The sequence below is a fragment of the Conger conger genome, chromosome 14 (genome assembly GCF_963514075.1).
Source record: "Conger conger chromosome 14, fConCon1.1, whole genome shotgun sequence".
Taxonomy (NCBI): Eukaryota; Metazoa; Chordata; class Actinopteri; order Anguilliformes; family Congridae; genus Conger; species Conger conger.
In genome coordinates, this window is record NC_083773.1 from 27,420,638 (window position 1) to 27,438,205 (window position 17,568).

General features: G+C 43.8%; 1 protein-coding gene across 5 annotated transcripts in view; it reads left to right on the plus strand.

Moving 5' to 3' along the window:
* Positions 1–430: 430 nt before the first annotated feature.
* Positions 431–17,568, plus strand: part of esyt1b (extended synaptotagmin-like protein 1b) — a 40,721-nt gene continuing 23,583 nt past the window's right edge. For 2 of the 5 annotated variants that reach the window (XM_061219180.1, XM_061219181.1), the window contains exons 1-17: positions 431–1,248; positions 4,037–4,078; positions 9,088–9,222; positions 9,582–9,655; positions 9,762–9,834; positions 9,937–10,026; positions 10,153–10,208; positions 10,508–10,628; positions 10,941–11,117; positions 12,528–12,610; positions 12,740–12,788; positions 13,008–13,097; positions 13,222–13,323; positions 14,759–14,830; positions 16,189–16,275; positions 16,510–16,659; positions 17,444–17,539. In XM_061219180.1, the coding sequence (XP_061075164.1) occupies positions 865–1,248; positions 4,037–4,078; positions 9,088–9,222; positions 9,582–9,655; positions 9,762–9,834; positions 9,937–10,026; positions 10,153–10,208; positions 10,508–10,628; positions 10,941–11,117; positions 12,528–12,610; positions 12,740–12,788; positions 13,008–13,097; positions 13,222–13,323; positions 14,759–14,830; positions 16,189–16,275; positions 16,510–16,659; positions 17,444–17,539 (1,881 nt within the window). In that variant the 5' untranslated portion in view covers positions 431–864. The remainder of the gene's footprint in view (positions 1,249–4,036; positions 4,079–9,087; positions 9,223–9,581; positions 9,656–9,761; positions 9,835–9,936; positions 10,027–10,152; positions 10,209–10,507; positions 10,629–10,940; positions 11,118–12,527; positions 12,611–12,739; positions 12,789–13,007; positions 13,098–13,221; positions 13,324–14,758; positions 14,831–16,188; positions 16,276–16,509; positions 16,660–17,443; positions 17,540–17,568) is intronic. The other 3 variants (XM_061219179.1, XM_061219177.1, XM_061219176.1) reach the window with 2 other exon arrangements.

Genomic DNA, 17,568 nt, shown 5'->3' on the forward strand with positions numbered 1-17,568 from the left:
ATGGCCTCCCTCATCTTCCAAACCATCCGTCAGAATTTTTTTATTTTTTATTCATATATATATATATTTAATAAAAAACGTGTGGGTATATAGGGATGACATAATTATCCCAAGTCTTGCTGTATCGGTGATGTATTTTGTATAGCCATTTGTCAAATGACGTCATATTCGCAATTACTTAAAATTAACCACTCAAGCAAAACTCCTGTGTACAGAACTAAATGAAACGATGAACAAAACAATGCGTCCGAATTCAAAGAGTCTAGGAATGGAGATTGTTTACGAAAACGCATAGTCTGCGGCAGTAATTTTTCTGCTTCCCTGAACCCGCCCGCCTCTTTAACATCCCCAGACCCCTTATGACTGATCAGGAGCAGAGATAGGCTACTTCTCTCTAACGCAAGCAACAGCATCTGTGAAGGTCGTCTGCCCCGAATTCGTGAGACAACTGCATAACTGCGCCGCGTCTACATACTGCTGGGCGTGTTTCCACGAAGCTATTCCGACGGCGCTGGATACATAACATAACTTCGGGCTTTTAGAGCCCTTTTTTGGAACGAAGTAAACCGTAGGCCAATGAGAAATAGCTATCATAGAATCTTTTCCTGGCTATTGTAAAACAAACCATTGCTGTGACGGGCTGCCTATGCCACACAACTTTGGCACCGTGCTTCACTGAGCTGCGACGCATTTTTCGGGTCGATTAAAAAAATCATCTTCGTCGATGTTGAAAGACGTAGGCGAAAAAGCAAAGCAAAGAAGGGAAAACAAAGTTTCAACTGCGTGTAGGTTCTAAGTGTAACTTTATGTAGCCTCTTTAAACAATTCCGGAAAGCATTGTGTAAGGACAGAGAAGTGAAAATCATGGAGAAAAAACCCGTTACGCTGCCAAGCGGGGATGCAGCGCCATGCGGACGCAAAGTCTCAAAGCCTGTGGACTCGGCCCAGTCCAGGGTAGTTGCACCAGATTTCGGCGATATGCAGCCTTCCAAACCTCCAGGAGTAAACGCGGTGTCTATACTCTGGACATTTGGGAAGTGCCTTGGCGCATTGCTGCCCGTGTACCTAGCGGGGTACTATAGGGTTAGTACTAGTTTGGTTATGTTCGGACTCATGGTCTATTCGGGATGGAAACACACACGGGATGCCAAGTTGGCACGCCTGAAGTCCGCGATGCAGTTAAATGACAACGAGCAAGAATTCACCTCTTCCAAAATGCTGAAAAGTAAACGGGATTTACCTGCATGGGTAAGGATTGTAAACTTTTATATATGCTTTTAAAAGTAAGTTTTCTGTTTCTTCTCGGTGTTCGGGTAGGCTACTAACTCGCTCACTCGCCCACTCCTAGTTAAATTGCTGCATGATATAAATCAAGCATTTACTAAATCACATTTTGGCATTCCCCACGCACACCCACGTAGGCTAAAAAAAGTACTCAATCCCGTTATTCTCGGACGCCCATATCCCATGCCTTTCAGTTTACTTCCTCGTTCTGTGGCAAAGCAGGATATTGCGCTTTTGCTTTTACTGTATGGTATAGCCTACATGTGGGATTCGAACTAATACAACCCCCCACGAAAACACACGCAATTATATCGCTATTTAAGAGAACAACCACATAAGTTTATGTGTGCCAAGGGCAGGCATCAGTTCAACTGAAAAATCCCAAATGTGTAGCTCATGTAACATTTAGGCGTTCTCTAAAGAGATACGTAATAATGAGCCAAATAATAATACCATGCATCTGGATCGATGCTCACATCTGACTCCACCCCCCTGATCCTTTGACAGTGCTGCATCATCTGCTGTAGAGCAGTGGCCTACTGATCAAACCATCGAATCTTCCTGCGACTGTGACCTTGCACTCTGTCAAGCACATAGACACAGTTTCCACAACCCAAGTCAAGTCTTTCATATATTAAAATGTGTGTGTAATGCTTGTGCTTAAATTATTTTATCGAGCTTGAGGGACTGGCTGGCTGCGTAGTCGTGCTTTTCCATGGTTTCTCCTGTTTTTTTATGACAAGTCTGGCTCCCAGCAACTCAGGGGTGTGGCTAGCCGTTGAGTTGGTCAGTGTCAATGCAGTCAGGAGGAAGGTGTCATTATGCTGTGACTTGTAGCTAGCTATTAAGCTATGGAAAGATTATTCATTCTTCCCCCTTCCTATACAGGCGTGTGTGATAGCTGCAGCTGTCTATAACAATTTCAGCTGTTTTTGACTGTTTGACATGGCACTCCTGTTCTTATAATTCCTCAAGAGTGTAGCTAGCATGTTTTTTTTCTTCTGCAGAATAACTGCATGTCCATGTCACGTGTTGCAGTCAGGGTCATACAGTGGGAAAGCAGGAAAGCCTTGCTAGCCAGGCCCAGCTAGGATGTTGCGGGGCACAGCCAACCGTGTTTGAAAAGCCTAGAAGATCAGGCCATTAGGAATAAGATTTACACAGTTTATTTCCTCTTGGTGCAGGATTCATAGTCCAAGTCTGAGTGCAGATACATGTTAATTCATGTTCACACAGCATTAGGCCGTGAGTTGTGAAGACAGGCGTACATTAACACCTACATGCTATTTTGTTGGGCCTATACCCAGCCCAACCTAGATGGCTGTGAACAATTCAGAATCCGGGGCAAGGTTTTCAACCGTGCATTGCAACTGTTTTTATTTGGCAAGATAAAAAAAAAAAGGATGACATTTCTGATCTGGCAACAATGTTCAAGCTCTGCGGCATGAATACTGCATTCTCAATGGTATTGCGCTATTTACTGTTCAATATCTAGTGCAAGCTTTATCAGTTCGAAGTGGATAAAATGTCTGGTGAAATTGTCACTGACATTGCGGTTAGTACAGAACAGGAACATTATAACAGGAACATTACAACAATGTAGACGTCTTAATGAAATATAATTACTTGAATGGAATTGTATTCCCCCTGCTGCCAGGCTCTCTCCCATTTTGGTCTTTCTCTCTTTCTCTCTCTCTCTCTCCATTCTTTCCACAGTCCAGACTTGGCTATATTAGGCAATTCCTGATTCTGACTCAGAGCTCTCCAGGGACGAGAGAGCTAATTGAGAGGGGTGGGGGGTGGGGGGTGTTGTGGTATGTTTGTGATAAAGTAATTTCATAATTAAACTTGGTTAAAGAGTGCCATTAAGATTACCAAACAAGAGGAAGACAGAGGGGATAAACAGAAATGAGAGAGAGAGATATCGCGAGAGAGTCTGAGGGAGAGAAGGGCGGATCCTTCCACCTCCACCCTCTTCTTCGCTCAGCCCCTTCTCGCTTGATTTCCCACGTCCTGTTTCACTCCACGCTGCTGTGCCAGGTGACACCTGGACAATTAATCACCCACTACGCTGGCTCTCCCACAGGCCTATCACAATGCTGTAGGGCACACTTCTGCAAATAACGGACAAACTGGAAAACATAAATAAACCAATAGGTGGACGCGCTGCCTAAGGAAAAGAAGGGGAGGCTTTCTTCCTGCAGTGAGAAAAGGGCTAGTGTGGTGGTGACTTGAAAGGAATTCCTTTTTATTTTCACTTAATTGCACTTGGAACATACTTCCGACTTTCCAGTGCAAATCGCCCATTCCTCCACATGTAATCTCACATAGCTTCGTCTGAAATGGCAAAGCATGCACATTCTGTTGGTCTGATACTGGAACCTTACTACCACATGCTATTTATGCCCACTGTGTGGCTGTTAAGATTAGAGAGGAATTTCTGCTGGCATGCCGTTGTGGCTTAGTAAAGTAACATTAAACCAAAGAAAATTCTGTTTGTTTCTTAAGTTCATTAAGAGTGGTGAAATGCATGTTATTCATGGAATGTGTGTAAATAGACTGACTTTGTATTTCTGAGTAGTTTCAGTTGTTAAACATCTGACTGCATGTCTATCTTTGTGACTCCCCCTATTGTCTGCCTTTTGTGAGCCGGCCTGTTGGTGCCCCAGACGGCCTTCTGCGACAGGCCGGCCTTGTGTGTGTGACCGTGGGGCTATGTGCCTGCTCGTCTGACTCCTGTGTTTTTCTACAGGTCAATTTCCCAGACGTGGAGAAGGTTGAATGGCTGAACAAGGTACTGTGTTTGCCTCCATTTTAGGGCTTCTCTCTTTCAACAATGGTCACTATGGAACAATGGGGAACAGGGTTGGGGGATTGATGGATTACATTGAGGTTCAAATGGGGAACTTGTGGTTTTTAGGTGGGATGTCACTGAGGTGTTTGTTTTGTTCCTCTGCCGCTTTAGACAATACATTATTGAAAGGTACATTTTCTAGTCTTGTTGTGTGCAAACTATTTTTTTTTGTCTTTGGTAGGAACATAAAGCACGTGCTACTTTAGATTGAGTCCTGCAGCAGGACTGGGTGGCATAGATAAAAATGTCTGGAACTGTCTCTGTTAGACAGAGAGTTGTCAATAGAGAGGATGGCTTGCCAGTTCATGTAGTAGAAGCAGAGACCCTTGGGGTGTTCAGTGTTCGGTGCTCAAGACCAGGCTTGAACCACTATTATAAAATATGTAGTAAGTCAGTAAGCAAAATGTCAGCCCTAGCCTAATGGGCATATTAGCCAGTTCTTGTCAGCACATATCCTTATGTTCTTATACCACCAGAAAAACAGCCTGGCTGTTGAACGCACCTCCTGTTGCCTGCTCCCTTAGTTGTCTTGCAGTAACAACATTTTGCCACTGGGGGGAAATAAGTCTTTTTAGAGTTAGAATCAATCTCCAATCAAAAACTTTGAATATACACTGCAGTATATTCATTCTACTGCCTGGTATCTGGTCTTCTTAACATGCATGTTTTATAACACAGCCCTTTTGTGTGGCCAGTCTTTGCCCTTGGCACATATAAAGCTTGTTAAGAAGGCTGCTTGTTTGTGTGGATATGCATACACACACATGCACAGTTCTCTTAACACTCTTGATTTCTGGTGGCCAGGGAGTGGCAGGGTGATTGGTTGCTGGGGGATTGGTGTGGGGTGTGGGGTGGGGGTGGCAGCATTAGACCTCTTCATCTGTCGCCATGGATGCTGTGTCAGGACTATATCCAGCCTCTGCAGGGGAAGGGGGAGGGGGAGGGGGAGAGGGGAGAGGTAAGGGGAGGGGTACGGGGAGGGGCTTCCTGCTCCTGGCACTCCTCCAGCTTTCAGAGTGCCAGTTGCTGTGAGTCATGGTTGTCAAGGAGACCCCTCACACAATCAACAGTGGATCCCCACAGACTGAGGAAATGGCACAGCATATACATATTTGTGACTTTGTCTTTATATGTGTAAATATCTTTATATTCTTGTGTTATAATATGTTTTCATGTGAGCTACAGTCCCCATTAGAAAAGAGATGCGAGTCATAGTTGGATTTTTGTCCTGGATATAATGATAAAATTGCATTCCTTCATTTTGTAGCTGGTGAGGATCAGTTTTCTATGTTTTAAAAATGACTATGTTCACAATGAATGAAGATAGTCTTATAGCAGACTGCAGTTATCATTATGAATTGGCATCAAAACAGAGGCACATGGTCCCTAATTCAATCTGGGACAAAGCGGATACAGATAAAAGATTTCTGCAGGCAGGTCAGCAGGGCTGGTTTTTTTTAATTTGTGAGACCTGCTGCCCCAGGCTTCCTGTCACATGACCTGGCTGCCTCTGACTCACCACCCTGACACGCTGCTTGTACCATTTTGTGGTTCCAGCTTTTACTGTAGAACGCCGATTTGTTGTTATAAAAAGACCCTCAATGAGTAGCATATGAGTACTGTTTTTACCAAATATGGTAAACTTATGAAATGTGTACATTTACTTACTGAATACCTGTTTTTGGTGTTGTTGCAGTACTTTCATCACTTTCAAGTGAGTTTTCTGCCTGCATTGTAAAAATCTTTTACAATACTGGTCCAGCTGTAAATCTTGCTAAAAAAAACTACGACAGTATTTCAACTGGGATTTGAACCAACAACCATTTGGTTTATAGTTTTAAAGTAATCTAAAATTGAAGTCTTTTAAGACTATAGTCCTTGAAGTCCTTGAAAAGAAATAGATAGCACTTGTGGGTGAAATATGCCCTTGTGATGCACCCCAACGGTCCGACTGGCTGGGAGTCCCGGTCTGGGTTCAGATAACAGCCTTACCCAGGGAGGGTGGGTGTGGTCCGCACTGGCTCTGCTGCCCTGCAGTGCAGTAAGTGACCAGCTTGACTGGTGCACTGCAGAGTGAAAAGAAGCAACAGCTGGATGCAGGCATTACGAGTCCCAGTGCGTGCTCTCCTATCACAGCAGTGGGCGGGATGAGCCTCAGGAACAACGGCTGAATCTAAGTTAGGGAAGATAATGGAAGAGGAACGTGATGGAAGAGAGAATAATGAGAATGCGGCAGGGGCTGTCTTGGATTTCATATCCCTTTAAATCAGGGGGTTCAAAAACGTGGGTCAAAATATTTTGTGATTTTTTTATATTTTGATGTTTCATGGGGATATTGTAGTTTAACATTGAATGAACCATGTCTTGTTTGCAAATTTTGTAATAATAGTAAATGTTGATATTATACTAAAGAGCTACAAGCCTCATATTGATCCTTAACTGTAATAATGCTGCTTCCATGTGCTAGTCTCCAAAGGACACATATGTTAAATCACAGTTGAAGCTCCACTGTAGAAATAAGCACCGGAATAAAAGGCAGGGCGTTGGCTTTTCGAGTCCAATCAGACCAGAACAAATCAATATGCCCCCCCCCCCCCTCCCCCGAGCTGTACCGTTCTTCTTTTATAGATTGCTTTGCATGCTTCCTCTGGAGGACTCCTAGTGCTGTAATATGATCGGCTTGAAGCATAACAAAAAACTAAAAGCAAACACATCTGGGGTCTGTTGGTGGCCTAGTAATTAAATAAAATTTGGGGTGATATTAGTAGTGCAAATGCGCCTGGGCACCAGCAGTTGCTTGTTTTGTGCTGTTTGAACGGAATATTGTTGGGCTCTGGATGGTAATTTTGTGGTCCGCATTAAAGCCGTTTGCATCAGCATGGGTTGGGCGGTGCAACAGTGGGTGTGACATTTGCTGCTGTGCTAACATGTTGTCTAGTAACGCATTTGTACTCAGGCCAACTCTTACCTGAAACACAGGTACCCAGTGCTATATTGGTTGCTTAACTAATGCACACGCATGGACATATATAGGCAAGAGAAGCAGTCGCACAAGAATCTCTGATGTGGTCTCAGAGAGACAGGAAGAGAAGCTGTCTGTGCACATGCCTGTACACCGCTGTCTTTAAAATTGCCTAAGATATGCTTTTTAAAAATAAATATGTATGCACACAACAACCACCAAGATATAAGAATATATGGAATGAAGATTCTTAACCAGAACTGAAATGTTTCTTTGACTACTGAAACCCAAGTTAAGGAATTTGAATCCTTTCATTAAATTAAAAAAAGTTATTTGTTTTTTATTTTTTAATTTTTGTCTTTACATGCGAAAGCAGACTGGTTGGCCATAATAAAAGCCTTATTCCACTTAAACTGGCCTCTGGAGACTGTGCTACCGGTGCACTACAGTTGAAATTTCTGCATTTCAGTCGCACAAGCCTCGTTATACCAACTGACACGAGGAGAATCTTTCTAGCTAACCTCTGACTGACTCACCTCTGGGCCCTCTTTCAATGAGGTCATTAAAATATCTCTTGAGAAGTATGAAAAATAATATTTTATAAATTATGGGGATGAATGTCGGTGCTTCCAAAGGCAAACTTTACTGCTAAGCTTTACAATAATAGCTCATCTTTTGGCACAAAGGGTCAGTACTAGGTCTGTTCATGCAGCATTGTAATTCCGAAGATATTTGGATTTGCAGTATGTGAATTTAAAATGGGTCCCTTTAATTTAAAACCAGCTTGAATTGAGGCCATCTGGCTACTGAGAGTGTGTAAACATGACATTAGCAATTTAATTACATGTATGAATTACATGGTGGTTACTGTAAACAGTTACGCTTTTCAGCTATACACAAAAACAATGTTAACGTGCTCTCACACGCACACTTGCATGCACCCACACACACACACACACACACACACACACACACAGGGCTCAGTAATCCAGCTTGACCACTAGCAACAAAGGGCACAACTGTCATTTGTTTTTTACCGTTGTGGTAACCAGGCTTCCCTGCCCAGCCAAGTGTCTGCAAACAAACACATAATATAGGGCTGTTTTTGAAAGAGTCTGCATTGCTTTGATCACACACCCCTATGAATTAGGCCCAGTTGAGTGGCAGCCATGTTGCGGTATTATGTGAGGTCATGTGTATAACAGTTAGAGATCTGTGATTTTAACTCAGGTTTCATTCCTAGGTGGGATAGTGTTATATCCTTTTATATCCTTGAGGAAGTTACTTAACCTGAATTGCTTTGGTAATTGTAAAAATAATTTTAGACTGCATAGAAAATACACTGTCAAAAACTATAGGCTGTCTCACTTGATAGTCATTACATGACATTACATTGCATGGGCAGCGGAATGGAAATGCATTATTTCCAAAAGAATGACTGAAATGTATTTTCATTTCTCCCTCCATTTTAGTCCCAACCCCAGATGGTCAGAGTCTCTGGGCTTACCCTCTGGGAACAATTCATTCTGAAACAGCCGTAGGCTTGCCACTCCAGACCAGAGAAGTGCCGATAGATATCAGTCTGATTTTAATGTAGCTTAATGTATTTGACACGTTTCCTCTTCCTTCTTAACCACTTCCACCCTTTGCCGAGTGTATCTTTCTGCACAACATTATTGCCAGGCCAGATAGCATAGCTACCACATTTGTTAATCATTCTCCAAAATTAAGATTGCTGAAGTTGATATTACATTGAGCATACGTTTTTTACACTTTTACCTTCAAATGTTTGGGGGCTCCTGCAATGTATGTCCAACTGATTGTGAGTACTTGTTCTTAGCCCAGTAATACCGATTATGCCAGTTGCAACTATGGTGTGCTGAAAGTAATTTTTCTCTTAAAATGAAGAAAGTCCCCCATCTTTCCCTCTGATAGTTTGTGAAACTCGCACAGCTGGCCAACCTGAACTCCTGGTCTCTCTCCTCAGGTCCTGCAGCAGGCATGGCCGTTTGTGGGGCAGTACTTGGAGAAGTTGCTGGTGGAGTCCATCGCCCCTTCCATCCGGGCCTCCAGCGCCCATTTGCAGACCCTCAACTTCACAAAAATTGACCTTGGGGGCAAGGTAATGTGGGTGCCTGTGACGCTCTGTGCAGTAAATGGGGGCCAGGGGCGGTGGTGGAGCACGGTTGGGTGGGGTGGGGTGGTGATGAAGCCATGGAGAGTGATCATGTTAAGTGACATAGTCACTGAGCTTCTTTATGAGACCACTTATAACTGTCTTCTAAAAATGGATGTTGGATTACTTCTCTATATTTGTATTTGTGTCTGTGTTGTTATGTGTGTCCTTGATTATTAATATGAATTAGTATTAATATTAATACTATTATTATAATTGCCAGTTGATTGCTCATCACTCTGAGAAGTGTGAGTGAATTACAGTGAATGACATGTACACGTTGCGTGCCTTTTGTGTGTTTTCAGGCCATGAAGGTGGTGGGAGTGAAGGCCCATACGGAGAATGACCGGGGCCAGGTGCTACTGGACCTGTACATCAGGTAACACTTCCCGCGTCCTCGGTCTCTCCTGCACACTTCTCCCTCGAACCTCAGCAGAGAGCAGCAGACCAGACTGATGCTCCAACCTCTCTTCCTCTCTCTGCAGCTACGTTGGAGACGTCGAGATCAACGTGGAAGTGAAGAGGTACTTCTGCAACGCAGGCATAAAGGGGATGCAGGTAGGACTGATGCAGAAGGCAAAGGAAGAGTCAGTTGTGGTTAATATGTCTGGTGCTTAATCTTTCTCTGTTTCCCTTCTTTTTCTCCCTTTCTGTCTCCAGCTTCACGGAATGCTGCGGGTGATCTTGGAGCCCCTGATCGGAGACGTTCCCATAGTGGGCGCTGTCACCATGTTCTTCATCCGCCGGCCTGTGAGTCGTCCCTGATTTAATAACAGTGCTAACCATGTTAAAACACCGGCCCCAGGCTGCCTGCTTGGTTCTGCTCTAAGATTCTCCCAGCCTGTTTCATCAGAAATGTCCTCTGCCTCTCTGCAGACACTGGACATCAACTGGACAGGGCTGACAAACCTGCTCGACATTCCTGGACTGAAGTGAGTTCTGCTGGCGCTTTGTTGGCATATGACTTTATTTTTAGTTTGCCTTCATAGAAAATATGTTATCTTCCATAAACAGAGGGTGCACATTTGGGCTTCTGTCTCTGCAATATGCAATAAAGCAGTTTGTTGAAAGGTTTTATAATCTTTCGTAATCTTCCATATCCTAGATCCGTAACTAATATGAGCTGACTGGCCGCAGTTTTGACTGCACTGAAATAGCAAACAAGCTAACTGATTTTTACAGTGAAAGAGTTAACGAAAGATTCATATTTAGCTACTGCCTTCATTTCCAGTGTGAAGTCAGACACTCTGATAATGGATGCGATTGCGTCTTTCCTGGTGCTGCCCAACCGACTCACCGTCCCCCTGGTGCCCGACCTGCACGTGGCACAGCTGCGCTCCCCCCTGCCTAGGGTAACGTGCACTGACCATCGCCCCAACAATCACACTGACCAAAACCTGGAAGTTTTTACAAATCTCACAATTTGAAAAGTATTTGAAATGAGGCCCATCTCATTGCTGCAGCTATACATCCTTCTTCAGGTTGAGAGGGCACAGAGAAGGATTCGGTCTTGCACCTGCTGGCAGCTGCTGCAATATAATATATATATATATATATATATATATATATATATATATATACCATATAAAAACACAGAGAGCAGTTCCTGTTTCCTCCCTCTGTGTGACATTGCGGTTTGAGCTCTGCCTCTCTCCCCATCCCAGGGCGTGGTGCGTGTTCACCTCCTGGAGGCCGAGAATCTTGCAGCGAAGGACAACCTCATGAAGGGCGCGTTCGCTGGCAAGTCGGACCCCTATGCCGTGGTGCGGGTCGGGACCCAGACTTTCACCTCCCGCCACGTGGACAACGAACTCAACCCCAAATGGAGGGAGACATACGAGGTGAGAGGTGGCGCTGGGCATGGCCCGTACAAGCAGGGTCTCAGAACAACCCGCTTTGAGAGCCCATAGCGTAGCGATCGATCCTTTTCATCTGAGAGAGTGTTAGCAGTAACTTTTGGCAGCATGAGAATGAAAGCTCGTGCTCAAGACAGCGAGAGATTAGACTGTAAAATTGCCTTAATAAAGAAATGTTTAGGAGAAAGTAATTCATATCAGCTGCCACTGTTTTATTATGTTAGGGTGACACTTTATTAGGTGTGCCACTGCATCTGGTGGTGAACGGGTAAAAAACAGACACCAGCAAATAAACAAAATATCCCCCTTTTAAAGGATGCAACACAACATAGCTGAAGTAAAACTAGGCCAGGAGTAAAACCCATGTCTTGATTTGTTCTTTTCGACAAGACAACACGACTGTGGTTGTTTTCACAGCATCACAAAAAGCATGAAAATCAAGTGAAACGCACAGCTTGCTGAGGAGTTGCCTCAGCGGTTAGCTGCTGTATCCCCCTTGTGTGGCCCCTTTTGTTTCTGTGCCAGCATGCAAACCAGCACAAGCAGCTGCCATCTTAGCTGCCTTTCTCAATGTAGCCTGACCAGCAGTGTAATTCTTGTATAATATCATTTCTCATGAAGTTTCCATTCAGAATGCTGCATTCACAATGGGCAGTTTGTTCTTTTGAGTGTTTTGAGTGGACTTGCATCTCTCTGTTTAGCGTGGCAATTTTGTAAACATGACATTTTCCTCAAATGTCTTGTTTCAAGGTCTAATTGTCCTTTTGAACAGAATTTTATGAATCATGGGTCATATACGTATAGATTATACGTTTCATATATTAGTGATATACGTATATGTAATTGACATAATCCACATTGTATTTCAGCACATTAAACATATTTCAGTGTCAGAGTCTTCAAATTCATTCCACTGTGTCTGTCTGTGCCTGTGTTGGTTTCCTGTTTGGTTTGTTTGGTGTGTGTGTGTGTGTGCGTGTGCGTGTGCGTGTGCGTGTGCGTGTGCGTGTGCGTGTGCGTGTGCGTGTGCGTGTGCGTGTGTGTGTTTGTGTGTTGTTTGTGTGCCTGTTTTTGATGACTGCCTGTGTGCCGGTTGTCTGTTTGCATCTGTACCCGCGTGTCTGTATATGTGTGTCTGTGCCCATGGGCGGCGGTTACTTGTGTGTGTGTGTGTGTGTGTGTGTGTGTGTGTGTGTGTGTGTGTGTGTGTGTGTGTGTGTGTGTGTGTGTGTGTGTGTGTGCATATCTGGATTGTGTGTGTGTGTGTGTGTGTGTGTGTGTGTGTGTGTGTGCATATCTGGATTGTGTGTGTGTGTGTGTGTGTGTGTGTGTGTGTGCGTGTGTGTGCGCGTGTGTGTGTGTGTGTGGGTTGTCTGTGGGCTGTCTGTGTGTCAGGTGATCGTCCATGAAGTCCCAGGGCAGGAACTGGAAGTGGAGGTTTATGACAAAGATCCCGACCAGGACGACTTCCTGGGGAGGTACCATCTCTGTCTGTGTTTGTCACTGCCTTTCATCATAGCCAATCACCTCACTTCCTTCTCCATGATTTTAAAGGGGGCCATCTAAACTCTGCCTATTAACAATTAACCCTATCACTCCTCCCTCAGGACCAAGATGGATCTGGGTATAGTGAAGAAAGAAAGAATTGTGGATGAGGTGAGTTTGGGATATCCTGGAAAGTGATTTTTCGGGCTCCTCTTCAACTCTCCAACCTTCAATTAAAGGAGAGGTTGATGCCCGTAGAGTGTTATTTACATTTAAAACATGCTCTGCAGTAATGTGTGTGTTTTACTGTGCTTGTGTGTGCATACACGTATGCGCTTGCATGTGAGTGTGTACAGGCATGTGTGTGATATTTCCTCCTCTGTACCCCAGTGGTTCCCTCTGAAAGACGTGCGCTCTGGTCGCGTCCACCTGCGTCTCGAGTGGCTTACCCTCCTGCCCACCACTGACCAGCTGGACCAGGTCAGCCCCGGCAGCCTCGGCCATTGTACGAGTGCATCACATCCCCTCACATTACCCTGCCGTTCTCCTTCAAGCTGAGGTTTCTGTAGATTCCTTCAGAGCGCCCCGCTTCTGTTTCTTCCAGGTTCTTGAAAGAAATAAAACCCTGAACCTCCCCAGTAAGACCGCAGACCCTCCCTCGTCAGCCATCCTGGCGGTGTATTTGGACCGGGCTGAGGAACTTCCTGTGAGTCATGCTTACTTCCTGTGTGCCCACACCTGGCTGCTTCCTGTCTATGCCACGCTGGAACTGTTCTGATCTAAAAACCGTACTTTGTGGTACAGTACAGTGTGGTAGAGTGCCCCACTCTGTTTTCTTGTTGATTTTGTTGACTGAATGTTGTTGGGTTGTGTTAGTGCTGTGTGGAACTTTGCATCCCTGGATTGTGTTTGTTTTAATGCAAAATTACATTGGTCATGTGGTTTGGGGTACACTGCATCCCACAAGCAGTGTTGCAGTAAAGTTATGTAAGGTTGTGAATAAAAACATGATTGCAAAATGAAAACATAAACATAAAAAACAAATTTCAACCCTAAACCACTACTTTTGCCCCACCTCCATTTATCAGCAGAAAAGCATTTTTGGGACCTCACATGGACAGATTATGTACAGTCAGTTATGTAATTGAGTGTTGGAAAGCACGATTGTTCCCATAACTGGTGGATTCACTCCTATTCTCTTTCCTTGTACCTGACTTGGATAATTGTACCTACTAAATGAAAATAATGCCAAATGAGTTGTGGTACTGGGGATGCACTGCAGTGATTGATAATTGGCTGGGCAGTCTAGTGGTAGGGTGTTCAACTGGTAACTGTTGGATTGCTAGTTCCAGCTCCTGGTCAGGATATAGGGTTGCTGCATTTGGATAGAAGAAGTTGGGTCCGAACCTTGTCAAAAAATAACCTTGTCATTGCACCCTTGAGCAAGGCTCTTTCTTGCTCAAGGGTGCAATGAGAGAGAGAGAGAAAACAGTATGAAGCCTTTGAGGGGCGGGTAAAACAAAACAGACAGAGTCACTAAAAATAACAATAAATGAAAAAAAAGGAATAATAATAAAAAGAATAATAAAGTGTGGAAAGAGTGACTTGTGTACCCATATGAACACGCAGACCAATGGGCAGATAGACAGGAAGATGAACAGACAAACAGACAGGTGGACAAGTGGATGGTTGTTGATTGGAGCCTTGAATGTACAGTATGGAAAAAGGGAGAGAAGAGGAGAAAAAGTAATAATAATAAAAGTAACGATGGGGAAAAAATGAAATAAAATAAAAAGAACATGATGAATATGAATAACACATTCTTAAATACAAAAGAAAAATAAATAAATATATAAATATATACCAAAAAAAAAGAAAATAAGATAAAACTAACAAATAAAAAAGCCACACAAAAAAAAAGGAACAGTAAAAGGAAAATATGCATGATGGGTGGGTTGGATTAGGATATGGCATTGCATGGATAGTGTTTCTAGAGTATGTGAGAACTATTCTCGCTCCCTCACTTGCAGCTGTTCTCTCTAGCATTTCTCCCCAGGTTAAATTACATTTTAAAAAGTCGTATTACCAGTTATGTCACAGGTATACACTTGAATAGTTGTGTAACAGGTGTGTTATTTCAGATGAAGAAAGGGAATACAGACCCCAGTCCTGTGGTGCAGCTGTCAGTGGAGGACATCACTCGAGAGAGCAGGGTGAGAGCGCTGCATTCATTTACTACATCACCCATTGCATGGCACGCTCAGGGGAATATCATCAGCTGAGCATACACTGATTATTCCAATGTATTTGTTCCTCCTTCCTCCTCTCATTCTACAATTGAAGGGATTATACACTCACTCACTGATTATACACCTACTTATTCATGTGATTATCTAATCAGCCAATCGTGTGGCAGCAGTGAAATGCATAAAATAATGCAGATATGGGTCAGGAGCTACAGTTAATGTCATACAGTACATCATCCATCAGAATGTGGAAATATGATCTAAGTGATTTCAACCATGGCATGATTGTTTGAGTTGATGGTTTGAGTTTTTCTGTAACTGCTGATCTCCAGAGATGTCCTGCAGTCTCTAGAGTTTACTCAGTGGTGCGAAAAACAAAAATTTGGCGGCAACAGCATGAATCCATGGACCCAACCTCCATTGTGTTAACAATCCAGGCTGGTGGCGTTGGTGTGATGGTGTGGGGAATGTCTTTGGGCACACTTTGGGCCCGTTAATACCAATCAATCATCGCTTGAATGCCACAGCCTATTGAGTATTGTTGTTGACCATGTGCATCCCTTCATGGCCACAATGCACCCATCTTCTAATGGCTACTTCCAGCATGATAATGCACCATGTCACAAAGCAAAAGTCATCTCAAGCTAGTGTCATGAACATGACAATGAGTTCAATGCTCTTCAGTTGCCTGTTTTTTTTTTTTCACCTGCTAGTCATTCATCTGATCTTGTTTGTGACCCTGTGGCTCCTTTTTTCTATCATTATTATTCAAATGGCATTATTTTTACCTCCTAAAATAACGGGCTTTTTTGTTTACTTAGTGTTACTATTGCTCAATTTCAGAAATAGCTGTGAGAACCTAGCATTTAATTTCTTTGTTTGTTTAGAGATACCTTTTTTGACTTAAAGTAATATACCATGTTATACTGTAGCTACATGCTATACCTCTTGTCCCTTATACCATGTTATACTGTAGCTACATGCTATACCTCTCATCCCTTATACCATGTTATACTGTAGCTACATTCTGTACCTCTCATCCCTTATACCATGTTATACTGTAGCTACATTCTATACCTCTTGTCCCTTATATCATGTTAAATTGTAGCTACACATACTACTTCCTGTTCCATGACACAGCATTATACTGTACATACATTGACAACTTTCTGTTCTCTTCTACAGTGTCCACACAGTTCTGTGATAGTGTCACACAACTACACACTGTACTTCCTGTTCATTGGCACAATATCATATTAGCTATACACTACTTTCTGTTTCCTTCCACAGTTTCATTGTCTCATTTTTCCTGTTCCCTTTCTTAGACCTGCTATGGGACCAATAATCCTGTGTTTGAGGATGCCTTCACCTTCTTCATCCAGAACCCTCACAATCAGGAGATTGACATCCAGGTAACAGTCACATCGGATGGCCACGGACTGCTCCACCTGCTATCACCCCTTTATCTGCTGTGAATTACAGTTATTGTCGTGGTATCTGTGGATAGTTTAAAGAGAAATCTGAAGACCATACCTAATTCTCTCCTCTTTTTCATGACTTTCCTGTTCTCCCTTCTCTGGCCCTCCCCCTGCACCCACAATATTGTCCTCATGTCACTTGTTGTGTTCTGCGTCTCTGTCTCTCAGGTGAAAGACACAGACCGGATCCTGTCGCTGGGCAGTCTGACCATCCCTCTGTCCCACCTGCTGTCCCGTGCTGATCTCTCCATGGACCAGTGGTTCCAGCTGGACGAGGCCGGGCCTGCCAGCCGTATCTACATCAACGCGGTGCTGCGGGTGAGATAAGCAGCAGTCCTGAGCTCATACAGCTCTCCGGTGCACGCGCACGTATGACCCTCGTGCACGTGCGTCCGCTGACTGAACGCTGAGCACTCTCCATTGGCCCCGTGCTCAGTCATGTGCATCGAGTCTAGATGTTCTTGTTCTGTTCACTCTTGTGTGGTCTGTTTGGCATCACGGCTGGCTTTTATGATGCCAGCTTCACATTCCTCAATTAACTTATAGTTGAATATTTGAACTGAATACTGATTTAGCCTCAAGCAGTACCATCCCAACACATTGTATCGCATTTTATTTTATTTTATTTTATGACAGTCTAGGTCCTCTCAGGGAATAAATTACATAAAGTGTTTTCCTGGCTATTCAGTAGCTGTGGGTATTATTACTGGTTTTTTCCACCCTCTCATGGTGAAGGATTACTGTGACAGTCTGTGTGCACTGGTGGAAGTGAGCTAATGAGTGAGGGAGGAACTGAGGGTATGTGTAAGTGACTGACTAAGGTAGTGAACAACTGAGTGACTTTGTGAGTAGGTCCAACTTTGTAAGTCAGAGCTAATGTGCGACTGATCGAGTGAGTGATTAATGAATGGGATTAGTGAGCCAGTGAGGAAGCGAGAGCGATTGAACGAGAGTGAGTGTGCAATGGAGTGAGCGATTGTTCTAGTGGGAGTGATTGAGAGGGTGAGTGAGGAAGTTGTAGAGTGAGTGATTCAGTGAACAAGTCAACCCAGTGTAGGTCTGCTTCCTCCATTTGCTTAGTATGTTTTGCTGTGTCTCTCAGGTGCTGTGGATGGATGCGGAGGCTGCGGAGCTAGCCCACAGCCACCCCTACAGTCAGCCTGAGCAGACCTCCCCTGACCCCAGCTTTGCCACCGAGGTGAGTCACTCTATCTGCACATGTACTAT